At 52.9% G+C, this 24,513-nt stretch overlaps 1 protein-coding gene and 1 long non-coding RNA gene across 5 annotated transcripts in view; one reads left to right on the forward strand and one right to left on the reverse strand.

Annotated features, from left to right (window-relative positions):
• Nucleotides 1–552: 552 nt before the first annotated feature.
• Nucleotides 553–17,899, reverse strand: LOC116534567. The gene is made up of 4 exons (XR_004261780.1): nt 17,797–17,899; nt 7,436–7,442; nt 3,839–3,844; nt 553–564 (listed from the first exon to the last, which is right to left on the reverse strand). It is a non-coding gene; the product is annotated as an uncharacterized LOC116534567 (long non-coding RNA).
• A 4,542-nt stretch (nt 17,900–22,441) lies between these two features.
• RHPN1 (rhophilin Rho GTPase binding protein 1) overlaps nt 22,442–24,513 on the forward strand; it is a 9,965-nt gene continuing 7,893 nt past the window's right edge. For 3 of the 4 annotated variants that reach the window (XM_032254990.1, XM_032254998.1, XM_032255017.1), the window contains exon 1: nt 22,442–22,621. In XM_032254990.1, coding sequence (XP_032110881.1) covers nt 22,562–22,621 — 60 coding nt within the window. In that variant the 5' untranslated portion in view covers nt 22,442–22,561. The remainder of the gene's footprint in view (nt 22,622–24,513) is intronic. The other variant, XM_032255007.1, reaches the window with a different exon arrangement.

A 24,513-nucleotide genomic window follows, 5' to 3' on the forward strand; every position in this document is an offset into this window, starting at 1 on the left:
GAGGTTGTAGTGAGCTGAGATCTTACCACTGCACTCCAGCCTGGGTGACAGAGTGAGACTCCGTCTCAAACAAAGAAACAAAAAAAAGTTTGTTGGTCTTCGATAAATTAAACATGAAATTACCATAGGAGCCAGAAATTCCACTTGTAGCTATGTACCCGGAAGCACTGCAAAGAGGTATTCAACAGATACAGGTAAAGCAATACTCATAGCAGCGTTACTCACAATAGCCAAAGGGTACAGCAACAGGCGAGCGGATCAGCAAAGCACAGCGTGCACACGCCACAGAGCATTGTCAGCTGTAAGAAGGAATGAAGCGTTATACTTGGCACACGGGGATGGATGTGGATAACAGGTGACACGAAAGAAACCAGGCACAAAGGAAAAACACTGTAGGATTCTGTTTACAGAAAATATCCAGAATAAGCAAATCCATGGAAATAGAAAGCACATCAGTGGTTGCCAGGAGCTGGGGGAACAGAGAATGGGAGCGTTAAAAGAAAAACTTCAGACAAATTCAATTTAACAGCGTTTAACTGAGCAAACAATCCGAGAGCTGGGCAGCTCCCAGAACCAGGACAGGTCCAGAGCGAGTTCCGGGTTACCACGTGGTCAGACCGCATTTATGGAAAGACAAAAATGTGACAAAATATGAAAAAGACAAAAAAAGAAAAGAGAAAAAGGAACGTGATGCACAGAAAACAGCCAAGCAGTTCAGTAAAGTCACAGCAACACTTAACACTTGGGATATTTCACCACAAAAATCTCCATTTCTGCCCTCACTTGAACAGACTCAGCATCCTGGAAGGTGTGGCCTGGGCGCCGCCTGCCTACTTAGAATTACATTCCCTGCCGGGGACCGGAATCCCAGCGTTTTGGGAGGCCGAGGCCGGCAGATCACAAGGTCAGGAGATCAAGACCATCCTGGCCAACATGGTGAAACCCCATCTCTACTAAAAATACAGAAAAATTAGCGGGGCGTGGTGGCACACACCTGTAGTCCCAGCTACTTGGGAGGCTGAGGCAGGAGAATTGCTTGAACTCAGGAGGCGGAGGGTGCAGTGAGCAGAGGTCTTGCCACTGCGCTACAGCCTGGGCAACTGTGTGAGACTCCATCTCAAGAAAAAAAAGAATTACATTTCCAGCTCTCAGCACAACTGGGATGGCAGCAGAGCGCCGAAGCGGCATGCGGCAGACACAACCGGGGCGGCCCAGCTCCTCACCAGAGAGCAGGCACCAGAAACCAGCACACACAATCTGACATGATGCAGAGAAAACAGCACATTAAACAGCTCCTGCATTCCAAGACCAGGTGCTTAGTTCATCTACAGAAACCTTTTTTAAAAGGACACAATTAGCTCAAACTGATTCGTCCTACCAAACGGATACACACAGCCTGCCATCAACCCATGGAGATAACACATTTCTCAAAAGCAAAACCTAACTATTGTTCCATCAGGCTTTTTTTCTTTGCTGTTCTGCACACAGAAAACTATTTACATGATTCTCTGACAGAAGTGAGCATCAGAGGAGAGGGCAGAGGCAGAGAAAGTGGGTAACGGCGGCAGGCCTAATGCCTTTTCAAGATTTTTTGGTTCTAGTCTTTGAAAAAGATATAATCATCTTTTTCAACTGATGGTTACCACAGTAGCAATCTGACAAGATCATTTATCTAAAACAAAAACCAACGAAAAGGACCCCTGGCACGAGGGAGATGCCAGACCCCCTTGTTACATGTGGGCCCCCACACAAATGTGCAAAAGCCAGATTTCTGCACCCGTCAGAGGCGGCTCATGTTACCAACCTGTTCTGCCGTCCTGTGGATTCTAAGTCTGCTCCAGTGGAAGCAAAGCCTGGGAAAAGAACAGGGAGGCAGGTCCCAGCTCCGCTGCAAAGGCCAGGCTCTCGGGACGAAGGCTGATCTCACCCCGTGCCCTCGCTCCCCCCATTCCCTTGCCACCCCGTTTCACCTCCCACTACAAAGAAAAGGGATAGAGAGAACAAACCTTACCTGACAGTAAGGCTGTCCAGTCCTGGATTTTCTTTTGAAATGGAGAATTTATTTTCTTCTTTCAAGCACTGCTGTAAGTCACAAGAAAACAAGGTTCCACTGAGGACATTTCTGCGAAATGTCACAATAAACAGAACTTCTGTGAAAACACTAGAATGAACCCCACCACAGCATCCTGCATGGGCCAGAGGGCAGACAGACACAACTCTCAGGACAGGAGCCGGCCAGGTCCAGGCCACTCGCTCCCGACCCGAGGCTGCTGCCCTTACAGTTCAGCCAAAGTCTGGCAGCAGCCATCAAGGGATTCCAGGGAACTGGTAACTGACCCTCCCAGGATGGACGAGCGTGCGGTCCCCACACCTAACACCGGCTCCTTTTACACCCCACACATGACACAGGCAGCGTGCTGGCAGCAGATGCAACCCTCCTGAAATGCGGCATAAATGCGCCTTGCGTGAACACGAAGTACATGCTTTTTAATTTATCTAAGTAAATGATCAAAAAAGCTTTTGATACTTGTAAAATATTCATTTAACTCATTTAAAAGGTTCACGAGGCTGAGTGCAGTGGCTCACACTTGTAATCCCAGCACTCTGGGAGGCTGAGGCGGGAGGACTGAGCCTAGGAGATCTAGACCAGCCTGGACAACATAGGGAGATCCCATCTCTACCAAAAAAAAGAAGAATTAGCTGGGTGTGGTGGTACATGCCAGTAGTCCAGCTACTCAGGAGGCTGACGTGGGAGGATCACTTGGGCCCAAGAGGTTGAGGCTGCAGTGAGCTATGATCACCACCGCACTCCAGCCTGGGCAATAAAGCAAGACTCTGTCTCAAAAAAAAAGTGCATGAGTAGAAACAAAAATTAAGAACACAACATATTGAACATATTAAATACAGTGAATTTAAAAACGAAACATTTGGTATGCAGCATAAAAGCAGATTAACAAGAAAATGATAAAATAAAAATGAAACACGAAGGCCAGGTGTGGCTCACGCCTGTAATCTGAGCACTTTGGATACTGAGGCAGGGACTTCGTGGGGCAAGGAGTTCAAGATCAGAGCAACAAAGTGAGACCCTGTTTCTAGAAAAATTAAAAGCATTAGGCCGAGCGAGGTAGCTCACGCCTGTAATCCCAGCACTTCAGGAGGCTGAGGTGGGCGGATCACCTGAGGTCAGGAGTTCTAGACCAGCCTGGCCAACATGGTAAAACCCCATATCTACTAAAACTACAAAATTAGCCGGGTGTGGTGGTGCATGACTACAGCCCCGGCTACTCAGGAGGCTGAGGCTGGAGAATCCCCAGAACCCAAGAGACAGGGGTTGCAGTGAGCCAAGATTGTGCTACTGCATTCCAGCCTGGGTGACAAGAAACTCCAGTTCAAAAAACAAAAAAGAAAAAAAATGTCGGGTGCAGTGGCTCACACTTATAATCCCAGCACTTTGGGAGGCCAAGGTAGGCAGATCACGAGGTCAGGAGTTCAAGACCAGCCTGGCCCATATGGTAAAACCCCATCTGTACTCAAAATACAGAAATTAGCCGGGCGTGCTGGCACGTGCCTGTAGCCCCAGCTACTCGGGAGCTGAGGCAGAAGAATCACTTGAACCTGGGAGACGGACATTGCAGTGAGCCGAGATCACACCATTGCACTCCAGCCTGGGTGACACAGCAAGACTCTGTCTGTAAATAAAAATTAATAATATAACTAAATTAAAATGAAGCATTAGTGGTAAATAAAACGTTCCCTTGTCTTCACCATCTTCCCTGATTTTTCTGTTTGGCTTCTTCACTTTGTGCTTCTTTGCGTCTTCCAGCTTTATCTGCCAGACCTCTCTCTTCCTTTAATCAAAGAAATACGTTCCTGGAACTCCAAGGAAGAAACAGGCATCACCAATGCCAAAATGATGTTTGTGACAGGAAGAAACATCGACCTCACAGGAGGGCAGTGACCTCACACCCCTTCCAGTCCTCCTTGGTTCCCATCTAGGCTCCTGTTCACACACCACCTGCGGTGCAGAGGGCTCCTCCCAACCCCCCTCTACTGGTGTCGTGATGAGGTTAGACCTGAATGTCACAAAATCGGGCCAGCAGGTAACGCACCCCCAGCAACAATATCCATCATCACAAACAGGCAAAGGCCGCTGCTTCCCAAAAGTATTGTCACCTCTCTAGGGCAACTTTAGTGCCGCTAGGAATGGCTTCAAATCAGGCCCCTGACCATCTCCCATCGCCTATCTGCAACCGGGCGTCCCCAACTGCAAGAAAACACACACGTCCCTGAGGCCCTGGGGAGCGCAGCGGGACCATTCCACAGAGGTGAGCCTGGACCCAGGCAGCAGGGACACTGCTGTACTCATGGGTGGAGTGACACGGAAACCACGGCCGCAGCCGAGAGGGCAGGAGAGGCCTCTGTTGGCTCCACCCACCGATGGATGGTGATTGTCCTGACACCACTGCTACACAGCCAGGCTCTCTGGAAAGTTTCCGGTAGCCGCTGCCAAGCATCTTCCCAGGTCTTTTTTTTTTTGACATGGGAGTCTCACTATATCGGCAGGCTGGAGTGCAGGGGTGCGATCTCAGCTCCCTGCAACCTCCACCTCCCAGGTTCAAGTGATTCTCCTGCCTCAGACTCCCAAGTAGCTGGGACTACAGGCACCCACCACCACACCCAGCTAATTTTTTGTATTTTTAGTAGAGACGGCGGTTTCACCATGTCGGCCAGGATGGTCTCAATCTCTTGATAAGGGATTCGCCCACCTCAGCCTCCCAAAGTGCTGAGATTTATAGGCGTGAGCCACCACAACTGGCCCTTCCCAGGTCTTATATGCCATCATGTTCACATTTTTTAAATCACTATTAAGCTTTTTTTTTTTTTTTTTTTTTTTTAAGAGAAGGGTTTTACTATGGCCAGGATGGTCTCGATCTCCTGACCTCATGATCCGCCCGGCCTCCCAAACTGCTGGGATTACAGGCGTGAGCCACCACGCCCAGCCTAAGTAAAACATTTTTTTTTTTTTTTTTTTAGAGACGGGGTCTCACTATGTTGTCCAGGCTGGTCTCAAACCCTAAGCTCACACGATCCTCCTGCCTCACCCTCCCAAAGTGCTGGGATTACAGGTGTGAGGCACTGCACTGGCCCTTAAGTAGAATATTTTGAAGGCTGCATAGAGACTCCCACTAAAATAGCCAGTTCACGGGTTTCAGCTGGGAAGTTACCGCTTTAGACGCTTCAGACCAAAAGGAAAAGAAAAACAGCTGCAAACTGGAGGCGCTGAGGCGGCCGCAAGCAAGGTGATCCCGGACAAGGGAGGCCGGGCACAGCCCGTAAGGGCAGGGAAAAGGCCAGCTCCATGAGGCAAGGCCCTGGGGCAAGGGCATCCAAAGCAGTCCCTCTGGGGCAGGGGACAGAGCCGGATACTATGAGCCACGGCCATTTCCAGGCCCTCTTCCTGGGCAGCCAGAGTGGCACGGCTGGTCAGGTGCAGGGCCCAAGCAGAAAGTCAGGGGCCAGGGAAGTGACGGGGGTGGGGCAGCGAGGGGAGAGGACGTCAAGGGGGGGGCCGTAAGGGGGAGGTAAAGTGACTGGGGTGGGGCAGCGAGGGGAGAGGACGCCAAGGGGGGGGGCAGCGAGGGAAGAGGACGCCAAGGGGGGGGCGGCGAGGGGAGAGGACGCCGGGGGGGGGCGTAAGGGGGAGGTAAACGAACGGGGAAGAGGATGAGGGTGTCTGCAGGGGGGGACACCAAAGGAGAGCCCAGGGAGGTGGACGCAGCACTGAGCGCACGGAGGAGGAACACGGAGGGGACACGTTGGTGGCGTGGTGTGCGGAGCGGGAGGTGCACGGGGGAGCCGCGGGGGACCTGACGGTCGTGACCAAGAGCGCGACCCGGGTCGCCCACAGGAAGAGCGCCACTGAGGGCACGGCCTGACCCCTCCCTCCCGGCGGCCCCGCGCCCTTAGGCCGAGTCCCACCTCCTCTGCAGCTCCTCCAGGGCCCACCGCGGAGCCACTCCACCGCGGAGCCACTCCACCGCGGAGCCACTCCACCGCGGAGCCACTCCACTCCACCGCGGAGCCACTCCACTCCACCGCGGAGCCACTCCACTCCACCGCGGAGCCACTCCACCGCGGAGCCACTCCACCCGGAGCCACTCCACCGCAGCTCCACCGACCCTGCTTCCCCCAGGTCTGCTCGGAGATGCCAGGAAGGGCCTCGGGCCTGCGCATGCGCAGCCCCCGCCACGTGCCAGGCCTTGACGCCGCAGGTGCTGCCGGGAAGGGGGGCAGGCGCAGGAAAGGCCACGTGGTGGCCACGTGGGGCGTCTGGTGGCCGCGCTCAGCTGGGCTCTGCACTCGTGCGCTCTGCGGGCCACAGTGCCAGCGGGCACTCAGGAGGTGGGTGAGAGGCGGCCGACCTGGAGGGGTGCTCCTGGGCCGCTGTGCTGTGGTGGAGCCTCGCCAGACCCTGCAGGACTTTTGCGATTCTCAAGATAAACAGGATCGTATTTTGAGAAAGGTTCACGGAGCAAGGCCTGAGGTGCGAGCTGTCACCAGGTGGCATCTGCCTAGTGGCCTGCATATTGCTTGCGAGAGTCTCCACTCAGCCTGAATGTCGTGCCTGGGAGAAGGGCTGCCAGGCCATACCGGTGGGGTGCAGGACACACTACATCGGGGTCTGGGGTGACGTGGGAGAAACTGAGTCTGGAAAATTGAGCGGATGTGGCCACAGTAGCAGAATGGACAAAGGCCCTCAGGCCGAGAGGGAGCTGTGTGGACAAGGGCACAGCGAGTGGCCGCGGATGGCCAGCGTGGAGCACGGCTCCCTCCAGACAGGCCCTTCCTGCAGGTATTTTATCAGAGAGGTGGACCCAGGAAGCACGGTAAGGGAGCAGGGAGTAGACGTGTTGGGGAGCAGGTGAGTGCCGCGGCCCCTGAACTGCACTTCCAGCAGGCCTGGGCACAGGCCAGCACTGAGGAAATCCCTCAGGAAGTTACAGGTGCGGGGGAGGGGGGGCGTTGGAGTGTGTGGGAAAGGCAGGGTGCCGAGCGTCAGCCGCACTGTGTGTGTGCTGTGTGGGTGCTGGGGCTGGGGAAGGGCCTCGGGTGTGGGCACGATGGTGTGGACACCGTGGAGCACCACCCGCACATGATCCTGTGTGCATTGTGGAGAGATGAGGGCACCAGCGGGCACACTGCTGGCAGAGCAGGAGGAAACAGGGCTTGGTCAGGCCAGAGACAGCAGGAGCCTAAAGGGCGGCCTGCAGAGGTTGAGGGGAGGTGTCTGATCATTAGTAGAGTGTGGAAATGAGAATGAGCAAGTTGAGGATGGTGCCCAGGCTTCCACGTTGGGTGAGTGGCACTGTCTTCTGACCCTAAAGCCCCATCGCAGGAAGGAGAACTGCCTGGAAAACGCCCACTTGGGGAAGACAGAGGAGCTTACGACAAACACACTCCTTCACTTTACAACCTCGCTATTTTATGATAAGTTTTAGTGTATTTGTTTGAGGTTATTAAAGATGCCATTTTACAGGCTTCTTAACAAATGAACTCAGGCAGAGAGCTGTTTTCCTGTTGAGGTGAATGATGGCCAGGCCAGGTGGCCCTCTATGGAGCAGGCACTGCAGAAGCTTCGCATACAGATGGCCTCTCATCTACGGTGGCGCTGGGGTTTCTAGAGCCACCGACGCTGAACTCATTTTATTCAGAACGCTACAGAAACACTAACCAAAAAAGGACACCATGAAGGCGACATAGATCATGTGCTTCTTAAAAAGCCCACCGTCACCGTCAGTGCGAACACCATTACCGCTCAGTCACTGAGATTAAAAATTAGTCACACGTGGAAAATAGAAACAGGTTTTCAGAGAGAAGGCGGCTTTGGTTCCACTGAATAATGCCCCTCTTTTGCTTTGTAAATAGATGATCCATATTTTCTGATGATGTATATTTTCGAGGGTAGCTCTGCTAGGTGGTCTCAGATTTGGGGTAAAAGCCTTGGTGTCCATTGACTGTCTGGGAAGGGCTCAAAAAATATAAATTGTATCCAAAAATGTCTGACAAGGTATTCAGTAGTGACATGAGAGACTCCATTCAGAATGAATCTAGATTAGGTTCAAATGATTAACAGTCCTTGGAATTTGGAACTTTTTTCTTGGCCAGGATTGGTGGTTCATGCCTGTAATCCCAGCATTTTGGGAGGCCGAGGCAGGTAGCTCACTAGAGGCCAGGAGTTCAAGGCTAGCCTGGGCAACATGGTGAAACCCCATCTCTACTAAAAATACAAGAATTAGCCAGGCGTGGTGGCGGGCACCTGTAACCCCAGCTACTTGGGAGGTTGAGGCAGGAGAATCTCTTGAGCCTGGGAGGCAGAGGTTGCAGTGAGCTGAGATCATGACACTGCACTCCAGTCTGGACAACAAAGCAAGACTCCATCTCAAAATTAAATTAAAATTTTTTAAAAAAAGAACTTTTTTCTTGTACGTGTCAGAAGACTTCAGTGAGATACAGTCCTCATCCGAGCGACCCTGGTACTAGCCCTTGCCCCTCTCCTTCCCTGAAAGCCCTGGTCCAGCCCCGCCTTCAGCCTCCTGAGTGTCCATGTACCTCGGCTGGGCCCTGGACCCTGTCCTCAGCCCGTCCTGCCTGCTTCCCCTCCCTGGCCACTGTGGGCAGAGGCCTTGCTTCCTGTGTCACTGACACATGAAGACAATCTGCAGAGGTACCCCACACTCCCAGCATGGCATGTCCCACCTGTGCCCCCACCCCACCGCTACTCCCCTCCATCTTCGCTCCTGTTACTGTGGTGGAACTCTTCATGCCCTGTTAAAGGCCAGCCACCCGTCAGCCCTCCCCTGGCCCCACAACCAGTACTGCATCTGCCTCGGAATTCAGGTGTCCTCACTCCCTGTGTCCATCTCTGCTCCTCTCATGCACGTTGATCCTCATTAAAGCACTCTCATGCTCTGGCTGGGCACAATGGTTCACACCTGTAATCTCAACACTTGCATGAGGCAGGCGGATCACTTGAGCCCAGGAGTTCCAGGCAGGCAGATCACTTGAGCCCAGGAGTTCCAGACCCACCTGGGCAATATGGGGAGACCCTGTCTCTACAAAAAATATAAAAATTAGCCAGACATGGTGGCACATGCCTGTAATCCCAGCTGCTTGGGAGGCTGAGGCAGGAGGATTGCTTCAGACCAAGAGTTCAAGACTACAGTGAGCGGTGATCACACCACTGCACTGCAGCCTGGGCAACAGAGTGAGACAGCCTTCTCGGAAAGAAAAAGTCTCACTCTCCCATCCCACTGAGACCACTTACATCAGAGTGTCCACCAGCCTCCTCCACACTGGGCAGTCCTGCTGTCAGTGGCAATGGATGGTCCATGCACTGGTCACTGGCTTCCTTTGGAACTGATTCGTTCCTGGGGGGCCACGCAGCCCTGTTTCTGCTGCCCTCCTCCTTGGGCCCACTATCGTGAACTATCCTGGCACTCTGTCCCCGCAGCTGTATAGCAAAGGTCTCCAGCGTGGACCTCGGCCTCCAGCCTGGCCCCTGAGCTCAAGACTCGGCAGCCTTCAGGACGTCTCCCCTGACAAGCCCCAGCCTAGCATCCCTAACCCAAGGATCTGTCTGCTGAAGCCTCTTGCTCCCAAACCATCCCCATCTGCTGGTCACACCACCCTTCTCTGAGCTGCCAAGGCCAAATTCGCGTCTGAGCCTCTACACCCCTTCTGCCCACTGCCCACGTGGAACCCACCAGTAACCCTGACACTCCAGTTTCACTGCTCCATGGCGGTGCTCCCTCCATGCCAGGCTGGACCGCAGAAGGCCATGGATGGCTTCAGTTGTATAAAACACGCCGCAGTTGCGTCCAGCTGCCAGGATCAGTGCCCAGTAAGTGCCCACTGCCGACACCCAGCGCACTGCACCTGGGGCACCCTCACCAAGGCACTGTCCTAAAGATGAAACTGACAACCAGAAGAAAGCCCATGCCAGGCGATTCTGCCCCATTTAGGACAATAATTTGTTCCCCTTCCCCATATCCTTTTCCCTGTATTTGCCAGAAAAGAGCAGTTCCCCAGAGGCCAGCGGCCAAGCATGGACGTCTCTCTCCCTCCCCAAGCGCACACTCAGCACCTCAGTGTCCTGGAGGGACAGGAGCACACACAGCCTGGGAAGGTCCCAGAGCAAGCTGGGTGCTCCTTGCTTACAGAGGCCCCACCACCAGGGCCTGGCAGGGCACCCTGAAGAAGAGGGCTTTAAAGAGCTCTCACTGTCCCCATGTGGCTTCTACCATGCTCCCTGCAAGCTAATGTTCTCAGTGGCTCTTTCTTTTTAATGACTCTCAACTTGTCTTCAAATAAGAATAAATACGCATGTCTGTTCTCTGGGGCTTTAGGCACCCCTGAGCTGTGACGGGGGTAGGATTGATGGGCCGTCTCACCAGGAAGCCAGGTGCATCTTTTACTAAAGATGGTTTCTGAATGATGAATGGCTTTCTCACGAACACAGAAGTGTTGATTGCATTTACAAACAATTCATTTTCACGTTCTGTTGATTCTGCCCCAGCCGTCCCTTGTGACGCCTCCACAGATGATGCATCGGTGGCTATTACCACCATTGATTAAGGCTTCCTGGTCGCCCCCTGGTACCTGTTACTCCATTTGTCACAGGTGAGCGCCCACGTGCAGCAGGAGAGCACGTTCTCTCAGGCCTTGTGGTTATTTATTCTTCAGTTTATGTGGGTTTGTGCGCCTGCTAAATACAGGTGCAAGCCCAAACTCCAAGGTCTATAAGGCCACAGCAGTGGCCAAATACAGGACCAGTTAAATTCTTTGGGTTTAGCCAATCCTCCAAAGCCTACCTACTCTGCTCCTCATTCTGAAAAAAAAAAAATGCCAATGGGCATACAAGTGGCAGCAACCCCAACTAATGAAGGCTTTGAACCAGAAGGAAAGTTGAAGTAAGCAGCAGCGTTCCGCATCAGGTCATCAGCTTTTAGGGCTGACCTGAAAGACCCCAAGCCCGAATGCCCAGCACCCACTGGGCAAGGGGCAGTCAGTCCCCAGCGTGCCCTAATGCGAGCCAAGCAGGCAATTTCTGGAATCAGCTGCTTTCTCCAGATGTCTCTGTCTAGACCACATCCTCCTGCTGTCTCTCTGGTTCAGTGGTGGCGTTCCCCTGAGCTTGACGGGCTCTGCAGATAGGCCAGTGTGCATGGGAGAGGCTGGTGCTTTGAGGAGTCCTGGCTTGCAGCTCACAGCCACTGGGCCTTGGGTGAGTTGGTCAGTCTCTCCAGAACTTGGAGTCTTCACCCAGGACATTGGAGGCTCAGAAAGGAACCCAGGTTCCTGCCTGTCTGGAAAATTTGCATGTTCCTGGTGGCACCAAGAGCCTGCCAGGCTCACACTTGCAAAGTACTGGTCCGTATAAAAACATAAAGCAGGCTGGGTGCAGCAGCCCATACCTATAATCCCAGCACTTTGGGAGGCCAAGGTGGGCCGATTGCTTGAGCCCAGAGTTTGAGACCAGCCTGGGCAACACAGCAAGACCCCATCTCTACAAAAAAAATACAAAAGCTAGTGGGGTGTGGTGGTGCATGCTAGCAGTTCCTGCTACTTAGGACACTGAGGTGGGAGGACTGCTTGAGCCTGGAAGATTGAGGCTGCAGTGAAGTGAGCCATGATCACACCACTACACTCCAGCCTGGGCAACAGAGGGAGACCGTGTCTCAAAAACAAATAAAAAAGGCCAGTCACCGCGGCTCACACCTGTCATCCCAATACTTTGGGAGGCTGAGGCAGGAAGATCACTGGAGCTTAGAAGTTCAAGACAAGACCAGCCTGGGTAACAGGGCGAAACCCCGTCCCAATTTGTTTTTAATAAATTACAAAACATAAAATGCATGAAGCAGCCCCATCAGCAGTTATCCTCTCACCTGCAGAAGGTCCCTGCGCTCACTCACGCCTCTCCCGCCACCCTCCACCTCCTGCCTTGTCACACCAAAGCTCTTATCTACTTTCTCACCCCCCATCCTCTCATTTAACCCATAACTTTTTTTAACTTCAGAAGTGCACAATATACATGTAGCGAACCCACACATGTACCTCCAAATCTAAAATAATTTAAAAAACCAAAAAGGAAACTCTAAATTTTTTTAAGTGTAATGATGCATTCTTGCTGTGCCAAGTCCAGTAATACAGAAGCATGCAAAGCAAAGGCAGCACCACACACACACACACACACACACACACACACACTCTCTCTCTCTCTCTCTCTCTCTCTCTTTCTCTCTCTCTCTCTCTCTCTCTCTCAACTGAGGAAGCCGGAAATGGTGGAATAGGGGATGGAGCTGGCGCTCTACACTCAGTCGGGGCTCCTGCGAACATAAACCTATGTGAGTTTGCTTCTGTTTCTTATCTTTTTAAAAAAATACCAACATGGAATTTTTTTCCACACACATTATTCTGCAGTTTGTTTTATTCCATTTCAATATAGCTAGTTGTTTTTTTTTTTTTTTTTTTTTTTTTTTTGGAGACAGAATCTGGCTCCATCACCCAGGCTGGAGTGCAGTGGCACGATCTCAGCTCACTGCAACCTCCAGTTCCCGGGCCCAAGAAATTCTCTCCCAGCTCAGCCTGCTGAATAGCTGGGACTACAGGCACCAGCCACCATGCCCAGCTAATTTTTGTATGTTTTTGTAAAGATAGTTTTCACCATGTTGCCTGGGCTAGTCTTGGGCTCCCAAGCTCACGTGATCCACCTGCCTTGCCCTCCCAGAGTGCTAGCATTACAGGCGTGAGCCACAGCACCGACCAGTGTGTATGTCTTTTAGATATAAAAACTGCATGTATCCACATCATGGAAATGCCAGTATATGTTTGTCCTGCGTCTGTTAAAGAGCATTTGGGGTTATATTCAGGTTTTTATTTTGTTTCTATTAATTCTGACATTTTTACCTTAGAAGGCTTAATTTCAAAAAGTGGGGCCACTGAGGCAAAGAGCACACATATTTTCAATGTTAATAGCTTCTTCCTCATTTCCTACAAGGCTTCATCTCTTCCCAGCATCCGAGCAGGTCTTGGGAATGCCTGCTTTTGCTCATCCTTATCAGTACTGCATGTTATCAATCTCTCAAATTTTTGACAATCTAATGAGTTAAACCAGGTATCTCACAGTTGCTTGGTTTGCCTTTCCCTGAGTACCAGTGCAGGAGAATGTGGGTCCACGGGTGTTGGTAACTTGCATTTTCCTTTCTTTTTTCCTTAGAGATGGGATCTTGCTTTGTCATCCAGGTTGGAGTGCAGTGGCACAATCATAGCTCTCTGCTGCCTCAAATTCCTGTGCTCAAGGGATCCTCTACCTCAGGCTCTTGAGTAGCTGGAATTTATAGGTGCACACCATTGCATCCAACTCAGTTCTTTTATTTTTTTAGAGATGGGGCATCTTGCTATGTTGCCCAGGCTGGTCTCAAACTCCTGAGCTTGAGTGATCCTCCCACCCTGGCCTCGACCAACAAGAATGAGCTTGAAATGTACAGCCCTATGTAAGGTCTTCCTAGACAAGCCTATAGCTCTGTCACATTTGTGAAGGAAAATGTCTCAATTTTCATTTCCTTTTTTTTTTTTAGGGGGATTTTTTTTTTTTTTTTTTTTTTTTAGATTGATTCCTGCTCTGTCACCCAGGCTGGAGTGCAGTGACACAATCTCAGCTCACTGCAACCTCTGCTTCCCGGGTTCAAGCGATTGCCTCAGCTTCCTGAGTAGCTGGGATAATAGGCACCGCCACCACGCCTGGCGAATGTTTGTATTTTTAGTAGAGACGGGATTTCACCACGTTGGCCAGGATGGTCTTGATCTCTTGACCTCGTGATCTGCCTGCCTAGGCTTCCCAAAGTGCTGGGATTAGAGACCTGAGCCATTGCGCCCAGCTGCAAGTAATCCTGATATACTGTCTTAGTCTGCTTGGGCTGCCATCATAAAATACCGAAGACTGGATGGTTTAAACAACAGAGATAAATTTTCTCAGAGTTCTGGAGGCTGGGAAGTTCAAGAGCAGGGTGCCAGGCAGTGCAGCTCCTGGTGAGGGCTCCCTGCTGGCTTGCAGACAGCTGCCTTCTTGATGTGTCCTCCTGTGGTGGTCGGGGAGAAAGTGATCTGTGGAGTCTCTGTTGTCACCGTCCTGGTTGTCTTCCTCCTCCTCCTTCCACTTCTCCTCCCCACTTCTTCTTCACCCTCCCTCTTCATTTTCTACCGCTTCAATATATGAATTTAGGGAGAAGAGAGAAAGGATGGATGACTGCATCAAATCACCTAACCTTTAGGGTTGAACCAAAAGACCCCAAACCCAAATTCTTTTTTCTTCTTTGCTCCTTCTCCTGCTCCTTGTCCTTTTCCTTCTTCCTTGCCAGAGGCTTGCTTTATCACCCAGGCTGGGGTGCAATGGTGCAATCACAGTTCACTGCAGCCTCAAACTCCTGAGCTGAAGCGATCCTTCTGCCTCAGCCTCCTGAATAGCTAGGACTACAGGCATGTACCACCATATCAGGCTAATTTTTTAAATATTTTTGTAGAGATAGGGTTTCACTGTGTTGCTCAGGCTGGTCTTGAACTCCTGGCTTCAAGCACTGCTCCCACCTTGGCCTCCGAAAGCACTGGGATTACAGGCGAGAGTGCCGCCCCTGCCAGATGTTTCTTCCCATGAGGGCACTAATCTCCCGTAGCTGAGCCCCACCCTTGTGGCCACTTACAGGGCCCTAATGCCTCCCAAAGGCCCCATCTCCAGGTGGCATCATGCTGGGAGTTGGGGCTACAACACAAGAATTTAGGAGACACAGACTGGTTCAGTCTGGAACATGTAGTTAGCTTAAAACCAGCTACCTTACCAAATTCTTTTTTTTTTTTTTTTTTTTTTTTTGAGACAGAATCTCCCTCTATTCCCCAGGCTGGAGTGCAGTGGCGCAATCTCAGCTCAATGCAACCTCTGCCTCCTGGGTTCAAGTGATTCTCCTGCCTCAGCCTCCTGAGTAGCTGGGATTACAGATGCCTGCCACCATGCCCAATTAGTTTTTGTATTTTTAGTAGAGATGAGGTTTCACCATGTTGGCCAGACCTGTCTCAAACTCCTTATCTCAGGTGATCCACCTGCCTTGGTCTTCCAAAGTGCGGTAATTACAGCCACTGTGCCGGTCCATCCCAATTCTTTAATTAGTCCTGATAGTTTTTTGGTTGAATTTCTTGGGATTTCAGATTACACAACCATGTCACCTGAACATACAAATAACTGCCTCCTTTCTCCCAGTCTTTTGTTTTCTGTGTTACTTCTTTAACCAGGAGCTATGAAACCCTTCTGAAGAACAGAGGTGGTAGCAGGCATCTGCATCTCATCTAGATCCCAATGAGTTTAACATTTTAACATGTGAACAGTCTTTATCTGTGTTTGATACATTGCCTTTCAGTTCCTTCTACTGGTTTTACCTAGAGTTTTTAAAATTAGGAATAGTGCTTGAATGTATCCAATGTTTTGGGGGCCACATGAGTATCCACGCCTGCCCGCTCGACTGTTCTTTTGGTAACATATGGATGAGGTCACCCTGGCTGAACAATTTCCTCATGTGGAAACTTGCTGGTCAGGGTGGATCTATGCTCTAGTACAATGCTGGATTTTATTTGCTAATATTTTATCAAACATGTAATGTATATTGTTCAGAAACCCCAACTCAAAGTGACTTAAATGGGAAGGAGATCTGTTATCTCACCAAGTGAGGAGGAAGAGGAGCAGGTCCGGGTGGGAGTGGGGCATGAAGGGGAGTGCTGCCAGGTGCTTTCCTCTCTGCCGCCCTCAGGGTCTCTGTGGCCTCCCCCACCGTCAGAGGATGGCTGCATGGTTCTAGGTGTCACACCCAGCCCCAAGAGTGCCCAGGGAGGAAGACACGGCCTCCCCTCAGTGGACCCTCCGAGGGCCAAGAAACCTCTCCTGGGAGCCCCTTGAAGACTCCCTGCCTGCCCCACCTGCCACCTGCTCATGGGTGCAGATTAGTCACTGCCAGGGAAGCAGGACTGACAGGACCGCAGGGGCTCCCTGCATCCTGCTCACCTGGGGACAGAACGGCGATGGTGCAGGTGCGCCCAGCCACTGCAGGACATTCAGCAGACCCGGGCTCTGACACCCTCTGCTCAGGCACCCTGGTCTACACCTTCTGGGGCCAGGATTAGCCAGCCTCCCCTGGAGCATGTGGCTTCACCGAGGAGGCCACCACATAAGCCAAATAGGACTGTGTAAGGACAGAGAAGTGAGGTGGATGGGCTGGGCCACCAGCATGGTCCGCAGCATCTGTTCATCGATAAAATCGGGCCGGGCATGTGGCTCATGCCTGTAGTTCCAGCACTTTGGGAGGCCGAGGTGGGCAGATCACCTGAGGTCAGGAGTTTGAGACCAGCCTGGTCAACATGGTGAAACCCCATGTCTATGAAAAATACAAAAATGAGCTGGGTGTGGTGGCAGGTGCTTGTTCATCCCAGCCACTTGGGAGGCTGAGGCAAAAGAATCGCTTGAACCTGGGAGACAGAGGTTGCAGTGAGCCAAGATCATGCCACTGCACTCCAACCTGGGCAATAAGAGTGAAACTGTCTCAAAAAGAAAGAAAGAAAGAAGAAAGAAAAAGAAAAGAAAGAAAAAAGAAAGACAAGACAAGACAAAGACAAGACACGGGAAAATGTCCATCCTTTTGCAAGCTGGAATAGCGCTTCAAGCCCAGGTAGGCCCTGCAACACTTCACTCTACTGTTATGGGTCTTCTCATGCTTTCTCCCTTTTCTTAGGTCAACTTTGATCATTTATGTTTTGGTACAAAATCATCCATCATTTCCTTTAGATCAAGCTGATTTTCTCTTACAGTCTGTAAGGTCGCTCCTGCAGCTGAGCTATTCCCAGTCAGGTGCACTGGTGTCTTCAATCTGCAGCCAGCCACTATTGGTGGCCAACCCCGCCTGTTCTCCTTCTCTTCCTGATCAACAAAACCTTGACTGCTATGGGACAGCAATGTCCCCAGCTGCAGTGGCACTCCCATGGCTTCCCTGCAGCCACGTGTGGCTGTGTGCTCACATTCTGGGGGATTTCTGGGACATGTTGCTTCTCTGTTTGATTTTGCTCTTCTTTCCTCTCTGAAACAGAAAGGCGCTCACAGGAGAAGCGGCCTCACCTTCACCAGGAGGCTGAAGGCACACGCTGGGGGACACACATGGCAGGAGCCTGGTGTGGCCCCCGTGGCTGCACCCAGCCTCTAGGGAAAAACAGAAACAACTTGTTGCATCAGAGGCAAACCCTAGCCGATACGGCCTCTCTGTTCCATCCCAGGAATTTATCAAATTGTTTTTCCCAAACCAGCAGCTTTTTTGCTTTATGAGTGATGTGGGAAGTAGAAAAGCTCCTTTTTAAAGTTTCCTTTCTTGGTAAATCTTAAGTGTGCTAATAACTTTGTTAAGCCCTCTCCTATGTAGCTGTTAGACATGCCACACTTACAGGCACACAGTACACTCTACGTCCTTGTACTTTAATCAGGGTATCTGTGCTGGACGTGCTCACAGGCATGTCCCAGTTCACCATTGCTTTCACCTGTTTAGAAAAGTTTAAAGTTGTTAGCCAATCGGGTTTTAATTTAGATTGTGAGGTCTGGCTCCAGCCAACGGAGATCAGACACAGCAGTAAGGACCACCCCAAAGGCGTTAGGGATAAATTTGTGTTTTCTGTTTGTTCATTGTACTCTTGTGGCACAATGGCTAGTGAGGGTACCCCTCCTGCAGTCCAGGAGGTAAAAACTGCGTTACTGAAAGACCCTTGGTCTCAGTGCTAATTTTTCTTTGTGGCACCGAGCATCTATTTGCAACATCTATTCCCAACAAGTGATAACAATTTTTAATCTTTAGTCATTTCCTCTTCCTACTTTCTTCTGATTTGGTTAATTTTTGTGTGTACATATGCAGTAAAATCACTTAAGGTGACGGCATTTCCTTTGGCTATTGTCTATCTATTTATTTACTTTCTAGTTACATTTTAGATCATGTGCAATTTTTATTTATTTTTATTTTTTTTTTGAGACGGAGTTTCACTCTTGTTACCCAGGCTGGAGTGCAATGGCCCAATCTCAGCTCACCGCAACCTCCGCCTCCTGGGTTCAGGCAATTCTCCTGCCTCAGCCTCCTGAGTAGCTGGGATTACAGGCATACGCCACCATGCCCAGCTAATTTTTTGTATTTTTAGTAGAGACGGGGTGTCACCATGTTGACCAGGATGGTCTCGATCTCTTGACCTCATGATCCACCCGCCTCGGCCTCCCAAAGTGCTGGGATTACAGGCGTGAGCCACCGCGCCCGGCCGCAATTTTTGTTTTTTGAGACAAGGTCTCACTCATGTCCCAGGCTGGGGCGCAGTGACATGATCATAGCTAACTGCAGCCTCCAGTCCTGGCCTCAGACAACCCTCCTGCCTTGGTTTCCCAAAGTGGGGATTACAGATATGGGGCAAAGGGCGTGGGGCTCCGTGCCCTCCCTGGGTGTGCCACCCTCCAGGAACATCCACACGTTCAGCTCTCTGGAAGCTCCTGCGCCCTGTCCTTTGGGGTTTTGTGGAGGGTTCATTACATAGGCATGTCTGGCAACTGTGTATTAATATAAACAGACAAAAAGTACATGATGCAAACCCAGCAAAGGCCTGTCTGTTCAGACTTTCTTGGCCTCTCTGAGTAGCATTCTTACCTCCAGAGGACGGGCAGAACCTTCTCTGGAATGAGGGTCTTCTGACCCACAGATGGGAGTCCTGCCTTGGACAGGTGAAAGAATGGAAGTTCAGAGAAAGAGATTCTGTTTCCTGAGGCCTAAAGCGCCCCAACATTGCAACAGATGAGTGTAATGAGGGTTATAGGAGTTAGGGGTCAAGAGCCTGCACTCAAACCTGTATCTACATAATCATCATCTCACAATGCTGTTCACTAGTTCAACCCAAGCTTGCTGGCAGCTGACCAAGTCTCCTCTCAGTGTGCTCAGATAACCAGGGAGTCTATCCACTTCATCTTAGAGAACGGGCTTCTGACCCGCAGCCCACCAGCCTGGCTGCTCCCAACTCCTGGGAACTGCCTTCACTGCAGAAATTTCCTCTAGCCCTCTGCTGGGTAGGATGCCTGGTTCCTGTCTCCGGGTCTTATCCGTCCTTGGTTTAATCCAGCAGTGTGCTGGTGCCGGCTGGCACAGCCGTCTCTTCCCACCTCTGTCCGCTAACTTGACTTCGTCAGCATGTAACCGGCCTTGGTGGTGTTAATTACACCAAGGACATCAGTAAATGCTAAAATCAGGGCTCCTCTCCACCTGAGAGCTGCTTTAATCCCTCCTTTTGTTGACATTCATCTTCCAGTGGCTTCCTGAGAGGTTGAATGTGCAAGAAAAATTCTGCCACTATATTCCACAGCTGAAGATATCCTTATTGTACTCCCCAACCTGATTTCAGCTGAGCGTAAAATTCTCATTTAGAATATTTGCTTTCAGGGGCCGGGTGCAGTGGCTCATGCCTGTAATCCCATCATTTTAGGAGGCCGAGGTGGGTGGATTGCTTGAGTTCGGGAGTTCAAGACCAGCCTGGTCAACAGGGTGAAACCCCGTCTCTACTAAAAACACAAAAATTCGCCAGGCTGTGGTGAAGCACACCTGTAATCCCAGCTACTCGGGAGGCTGAGGTATGAGAATTGCTCGAACCCAGGAGGTGGGGATTGCAGTGAGCCAAGATCCCGCCACTGCACTCCAGCATGGGCAACAAGAGCAAGATTCCATCTTAATAAGTAAATAAAATATGGCCAGGCACGGTGGCTCATGTCTGTAATCCCAGCACTTTGGTAGGCCAAGGCGGGCAGATCACGAGGTCAGGAGTTCGAGACCAGCCTAACCAACAGGATAAAACCCTGCCTTTACTAAAAATACAAAAAGAAAAAAAAATTAGTTGGGTGTAGTGGCACGCACCTGTAATCCCAGCTACTCAGGAGGTTGAGACAGGAGAATTGCTTGAACCCAGGAGGTGGAGGTTCACACCATTGCATTCCAGCCTGGGTGACAGAATGAGACTCCATCTCAAAATAAATAAATATATAATAATAATGGAATATTTTCCTTTAGGAAACAGCACCCTGTAGGGAGGGAGCATCTGATGACCCTCAAAGTTTGAGAGCCACTCTTAACCTTCCAATGGCCTGTCTGCTGAATCAAGAAGCCAGCAAAACTGCTGCATAAACAAATATTGAAGAATTGGATGCCATTTCAGTCACACACGCTTGCAGAAGGGCACTGATATGGTAATGCCTCCTGTACACATAGCAGAGTCTGAAGACCGCAAGGAGAGTTTGTGTCTGCTGGTACAAGACCTTGGCAGGCCTGCAAGGAGATGGCTCACATGGAAGTCCCCACGCATGTGCACTCAGCGTGACCTTTCGGAGCATCAGTCCACGCTCAGGCCCACAAGTAAGATGGCAGGAGCCCCTGCCCTTGTGAAAGCTTGGGTCACAGAGCTGCTGGTGAAGGGAGCAGGTGAAGGTCTCATGTGGCCTGTGCAATTCAGGCAGAAATGAGGACAGGTGGGAACCCACCGGGCAGAAGACAAGCTGAAAGGCTCCCAGGGAGCAGACACTTCAGGGCCCCAAAAGGCCAAGAGAAAGAAAAAAAAAAGTCCAGGTGTGGCGGCTCATCCCTATAATCCCAGCACTTTTGGGAGGTTGAGGCATGCAGATTGCTTGAGCCCAGAAGTTTAAGTCCTGCATGGGCAACATGGTGAAACCCTGTCTCTACAAAATATACAGAAATTAGCTCAGTATGGTGGTGCAAGCCCGTAGTCCCAGCTATTTAGGAGGCTGAGGTAGGAGAATCATATGAGCCAGGGAGGTGGAGGCTGCAGTGAGCTGTGATCATACCACTGCACTCCAGCGTGGGCAACAGAGTGAGACCCTGTCTCAAATGGCCAGGAGTGGAGGCCAGGCCCCAGGCCAGGAGGTTTGGCGTGGCTGGCAGGAGCCTCGTCAGAAGGCTGTTGCTGGCAGGGGCATGCTGCAGATGGCTGTTTCGGACCACGGAGCTTAGCCTTCAGGATTTAGAGCTGGGGATGACAGGATCAGGTGTCCTTGTTGCCGGGAGGGACGCACAGGGATGAGAATGAGCCCAGGACTCAACTCCAGCTCAGCTGGGCCCACGGTGGGGCAGTAAATGTGGGCAAGGCCCGGCTTCAGAAGAACTTGATGAACAGAAGCAGTGGTCACCGCCTGTGCCCTGGCTTCCCTGCCCTTCAAATGGTGTGTTCTGAGCTGAGGTGAGGCCCACGTGAAATTCGAGAAGGCTCTGGAGTCACCAGACATCTAGGGAAGCATAGAAGGCCTGGAAGGTCACACACAGCTGGGTGAGCCCACATGGGGCTAGGCAGGCTCAAGGAATCCAGTCCTGGGCTGCAGGCCAGTTCTCCACGCAGGTGGTCCTGGAGGCAAGCTGGTTCTGGAAGTAGGTTCTGGAAATGGGCCAGTCCAGGAAGCAAGCTTTGGAAGTAAAGTGATTCAGAAAGCAGGTTTCTTCTGGAAACAAGTTTTACAAACAGGTTCTGGAGACAGGCAGTTCTGAAAGCATGTGGGTTCCAGAGGCAGGTGCAAGGAGGCGGCGGGTTGTGGACGGAGGTTCTGGAAGGAGGCGGGTTCTGGACGGAGGCTCTGGAAGGAGGCAGGTTGTGGACGGAGGCTCTGGAAGGAGGCGGGTTGTGGACCGAGGCTCTGGAAGGAGGCGGGTTGTGGAAGCTGGTTCTGGAAGGAGGCGGGTTCTGGAAGCTGGCTCTGGAAGGAGGCGGGTTATGGAAGCTGGTTCTGGAAGCTGGTTCTGGAAGCGGGACGACTCCGACAGACGCGCCTCGCTCGGGCTGGGGCCGGGCCCGGCGCCCCCGCTCGGCGGGCAGAGAAGAAAGCCGGCATTGTCGGAGCACTCACACTGGCGTTTGTCCCTAACAAAACCGTTGTAAAAACCCCATTGTGAACATTTTTGGAGCCAGCCTCTGAGGGGGTCCCGTTGCCGGGGTGACGGGACGGAACCGCGCGAGCGGGCGGGCGCCCGGAGTCCCCGCCGAGGGCGCCGAAGAGCCAGGCCCGCCTGACTGTCCGCTCGGGAAGTTCCGTGTACTTTCGCTCCGTTTCCCGAACTCGTCCGCACGCGCCTCGGCGCAAGCGCAGTGCAATCGGCCGACGGGCGCCGGCATTCCGGCCGCGGTTGCCAGGGGTTACCGGATTCCCGGACCCCGCGGGCGGGCGGGGCTGGTCGGCCAGAGCCCGCCTTCCTGGAGCTCTGGTTGGCTGACCTGGCTGTCCGTCGAAGCGGCCTTGCCGCCTATTGGGCAACGGCCAGTTTGGCACGCCGGCCCCACACCCCGCCCAGCCGCGCCGGGCCGCCCCCCCCCCCCGGGAGGGACAGTCGGGGACCCGCGCGACACGGAGGAGCTCGCGTCCGGGGTAGTGCAGGCGGCCCTGGGGACCCCCTGCGCGGCGGGCGCGGAGATGATCCTGGAGGAGAGGCCCGACGGCGCGGGCACCGGCGAGAAGAGTGCGCGGCTGCAGGTGCGCAGGGCGGGCGCGGCGGCGGGAGGAGGGGCCTGGACGCAGGCGGGGAAACTGAGGCCAGAGCCTGCGTCCTTCCCCCTCTGGGCTTGGCGGAGGCGCTTCCAGGCCACTCAAGCGAGCCCAGGAATGAGGGGAGGCCAGGTCTGGATCATCCTCACCGCTGAAGCGGATGACGGGGCTCCCTCCGCTTGGCCCCCTCTGGGCAGGTGTGGGGCTGGGCAGGTGTGGGGCCGGGCTCTGTGACCGCCCCCTCCACACCCTCCTCCCTGTTCTTTTCCAGGCCTGTACAGCCTCTTTCTCTAGCTCGGTCCTCCCTTTGCACCCGCTCCGGAACTGCGTGCCCGTTGGGTGCACTTGTAGCAGTTGGCCGGGAAGCCTCCTGGGTATGGGATATGGAGAGAGATCGTCCCGCCTGGTCTCCCTCAATTCCCAAACCTACGCCCCTTCTGAGGTCCCTAACCTGGGGGCTGACTGGGCAAGTGGGAGGGGCAGGCAGGGCTGTGGAGACCTGTTGCGTCTGTGCCCGGGAAAGAGGGCATGTCCGTGGGCCTTGTTCTGCAGCCCAGAGCCTGCCTGTTCCCTGTGGACCAGCTCGAGGCTGCCCCAGTGCTCCTGCCAGGCGCTGAGTGCCCGTGCCCCCCACGGGCTTTTAGTCAAGGGTTGCCCCTGCTGCTTGCTCCAGGCGAGCCTTGGATCGCACCCAGCTCTGCTCCACTCTGGGACGTCAGACTGCATTGTCCCTGGGCTGGCTCTACTCAGCTTTGGTGTCTGGGCTCGGGTCTCCTGGGGGAGGAGGCAGTGCCATCGCAGGTCACTGAGCCGGTGATGCTGACCAGAGCCCTCAAGGGTTCCCTTACTGCCCACCGCCAGGTTGCAGCACCTCCTGGCCACTGGAGAGAGAGGCAGCCTGTGCCTGCCGTTGGTGAGCTTACTCTGGCAGGGTGGCCGTGCCTGCAGGTGGCCTGGGATGGCACATGTTGTTTTGAGTGGAATGTTTGGGAAGCTGCACAAACAAGATGTCCCAGAGGGCTCGGGAGGTGACGCTTTTCAGGCTGTGGGCTGTGGCCGGGCTCCTTGCCTGGCCCTCCCTTGCCCGGGGAGAAGCTGTCTCCAACCACCTCCCGGCTGCGGCGTCTCTTCCACCATCCAGAAATAACTGCGCCGCCATCAGGGGACTGGGGAGGGCACCTGTGGGAGGTGGCGTGGGGCGGAGGCAGGCCCTGTGTCACACACGTACCACTCAGGCTGTCCTGCCATCTGGAAAGTCTTCCCTGATGCCTGTGGCCAGGCTGGGGTGAGGCCTGTTCCACCCCCATCAGGCTGGCCCCCAAACTGGCCCTGATGCTCAGAGTTCAGTGGGTCAGGGGTTGGTCATTTGTCCACTTATAGGCCATGCCTGGGCCTGAGGCCCTGTGGACAGGTCTGGGTGATTTGGATTGCCCCCGGCATGATGAAAGCAGGTGTCCAGGGAGCGCTCGCCTGGTCCCAGGGCTCCAGCGCTGCAGCTAGAGTCCTGCCATGGCTGCTTCCCAGGCCCTGGGCCTCAGCACGTCTGAGGAACAGCGTGAATAGGTGGTCAGGGCTGCCAAGCTGGGAATGGGAGAAGCCTGTCATGGCCCAGGGTGGCCAGTGCAGCTGCTGTCCCTCCCGCAGGGGCCACAGGGGCTCCCAGGAGAGGACCACAGGCATGGGGGTTTTGGGGATGGCGTAGGTTCTAGCGGATGGCATGGGGGTTTGAAGATGGTGTGGATTCTAGGGGACAGCGCAGGGGTTTGAGGGATGGCATGGGTTCTAGGGGATGGCACAGGGGTTTGAGGGATGGCGTGGGTTCTAGAGGACAGTGCAGGGGTTTGAGGGATGGCGTGGGTTCTAGGGGACGGCGCAGGGGT

This window comes from Sapajus apella, unplaced genomic scaffold (genome assembly GCF_009761245.1).
Source record: "Sapajus apella isolate SASKATOON/1434 unplaced genomic scaffold, GSC_monkey_1.0 scaffold3, whole genome shotgun sequence".
NCBI lineage: Eukaryota > Metazoa > Chordata > Mammalia > Primates > Cebidae > Sapajus > Sapajus apella.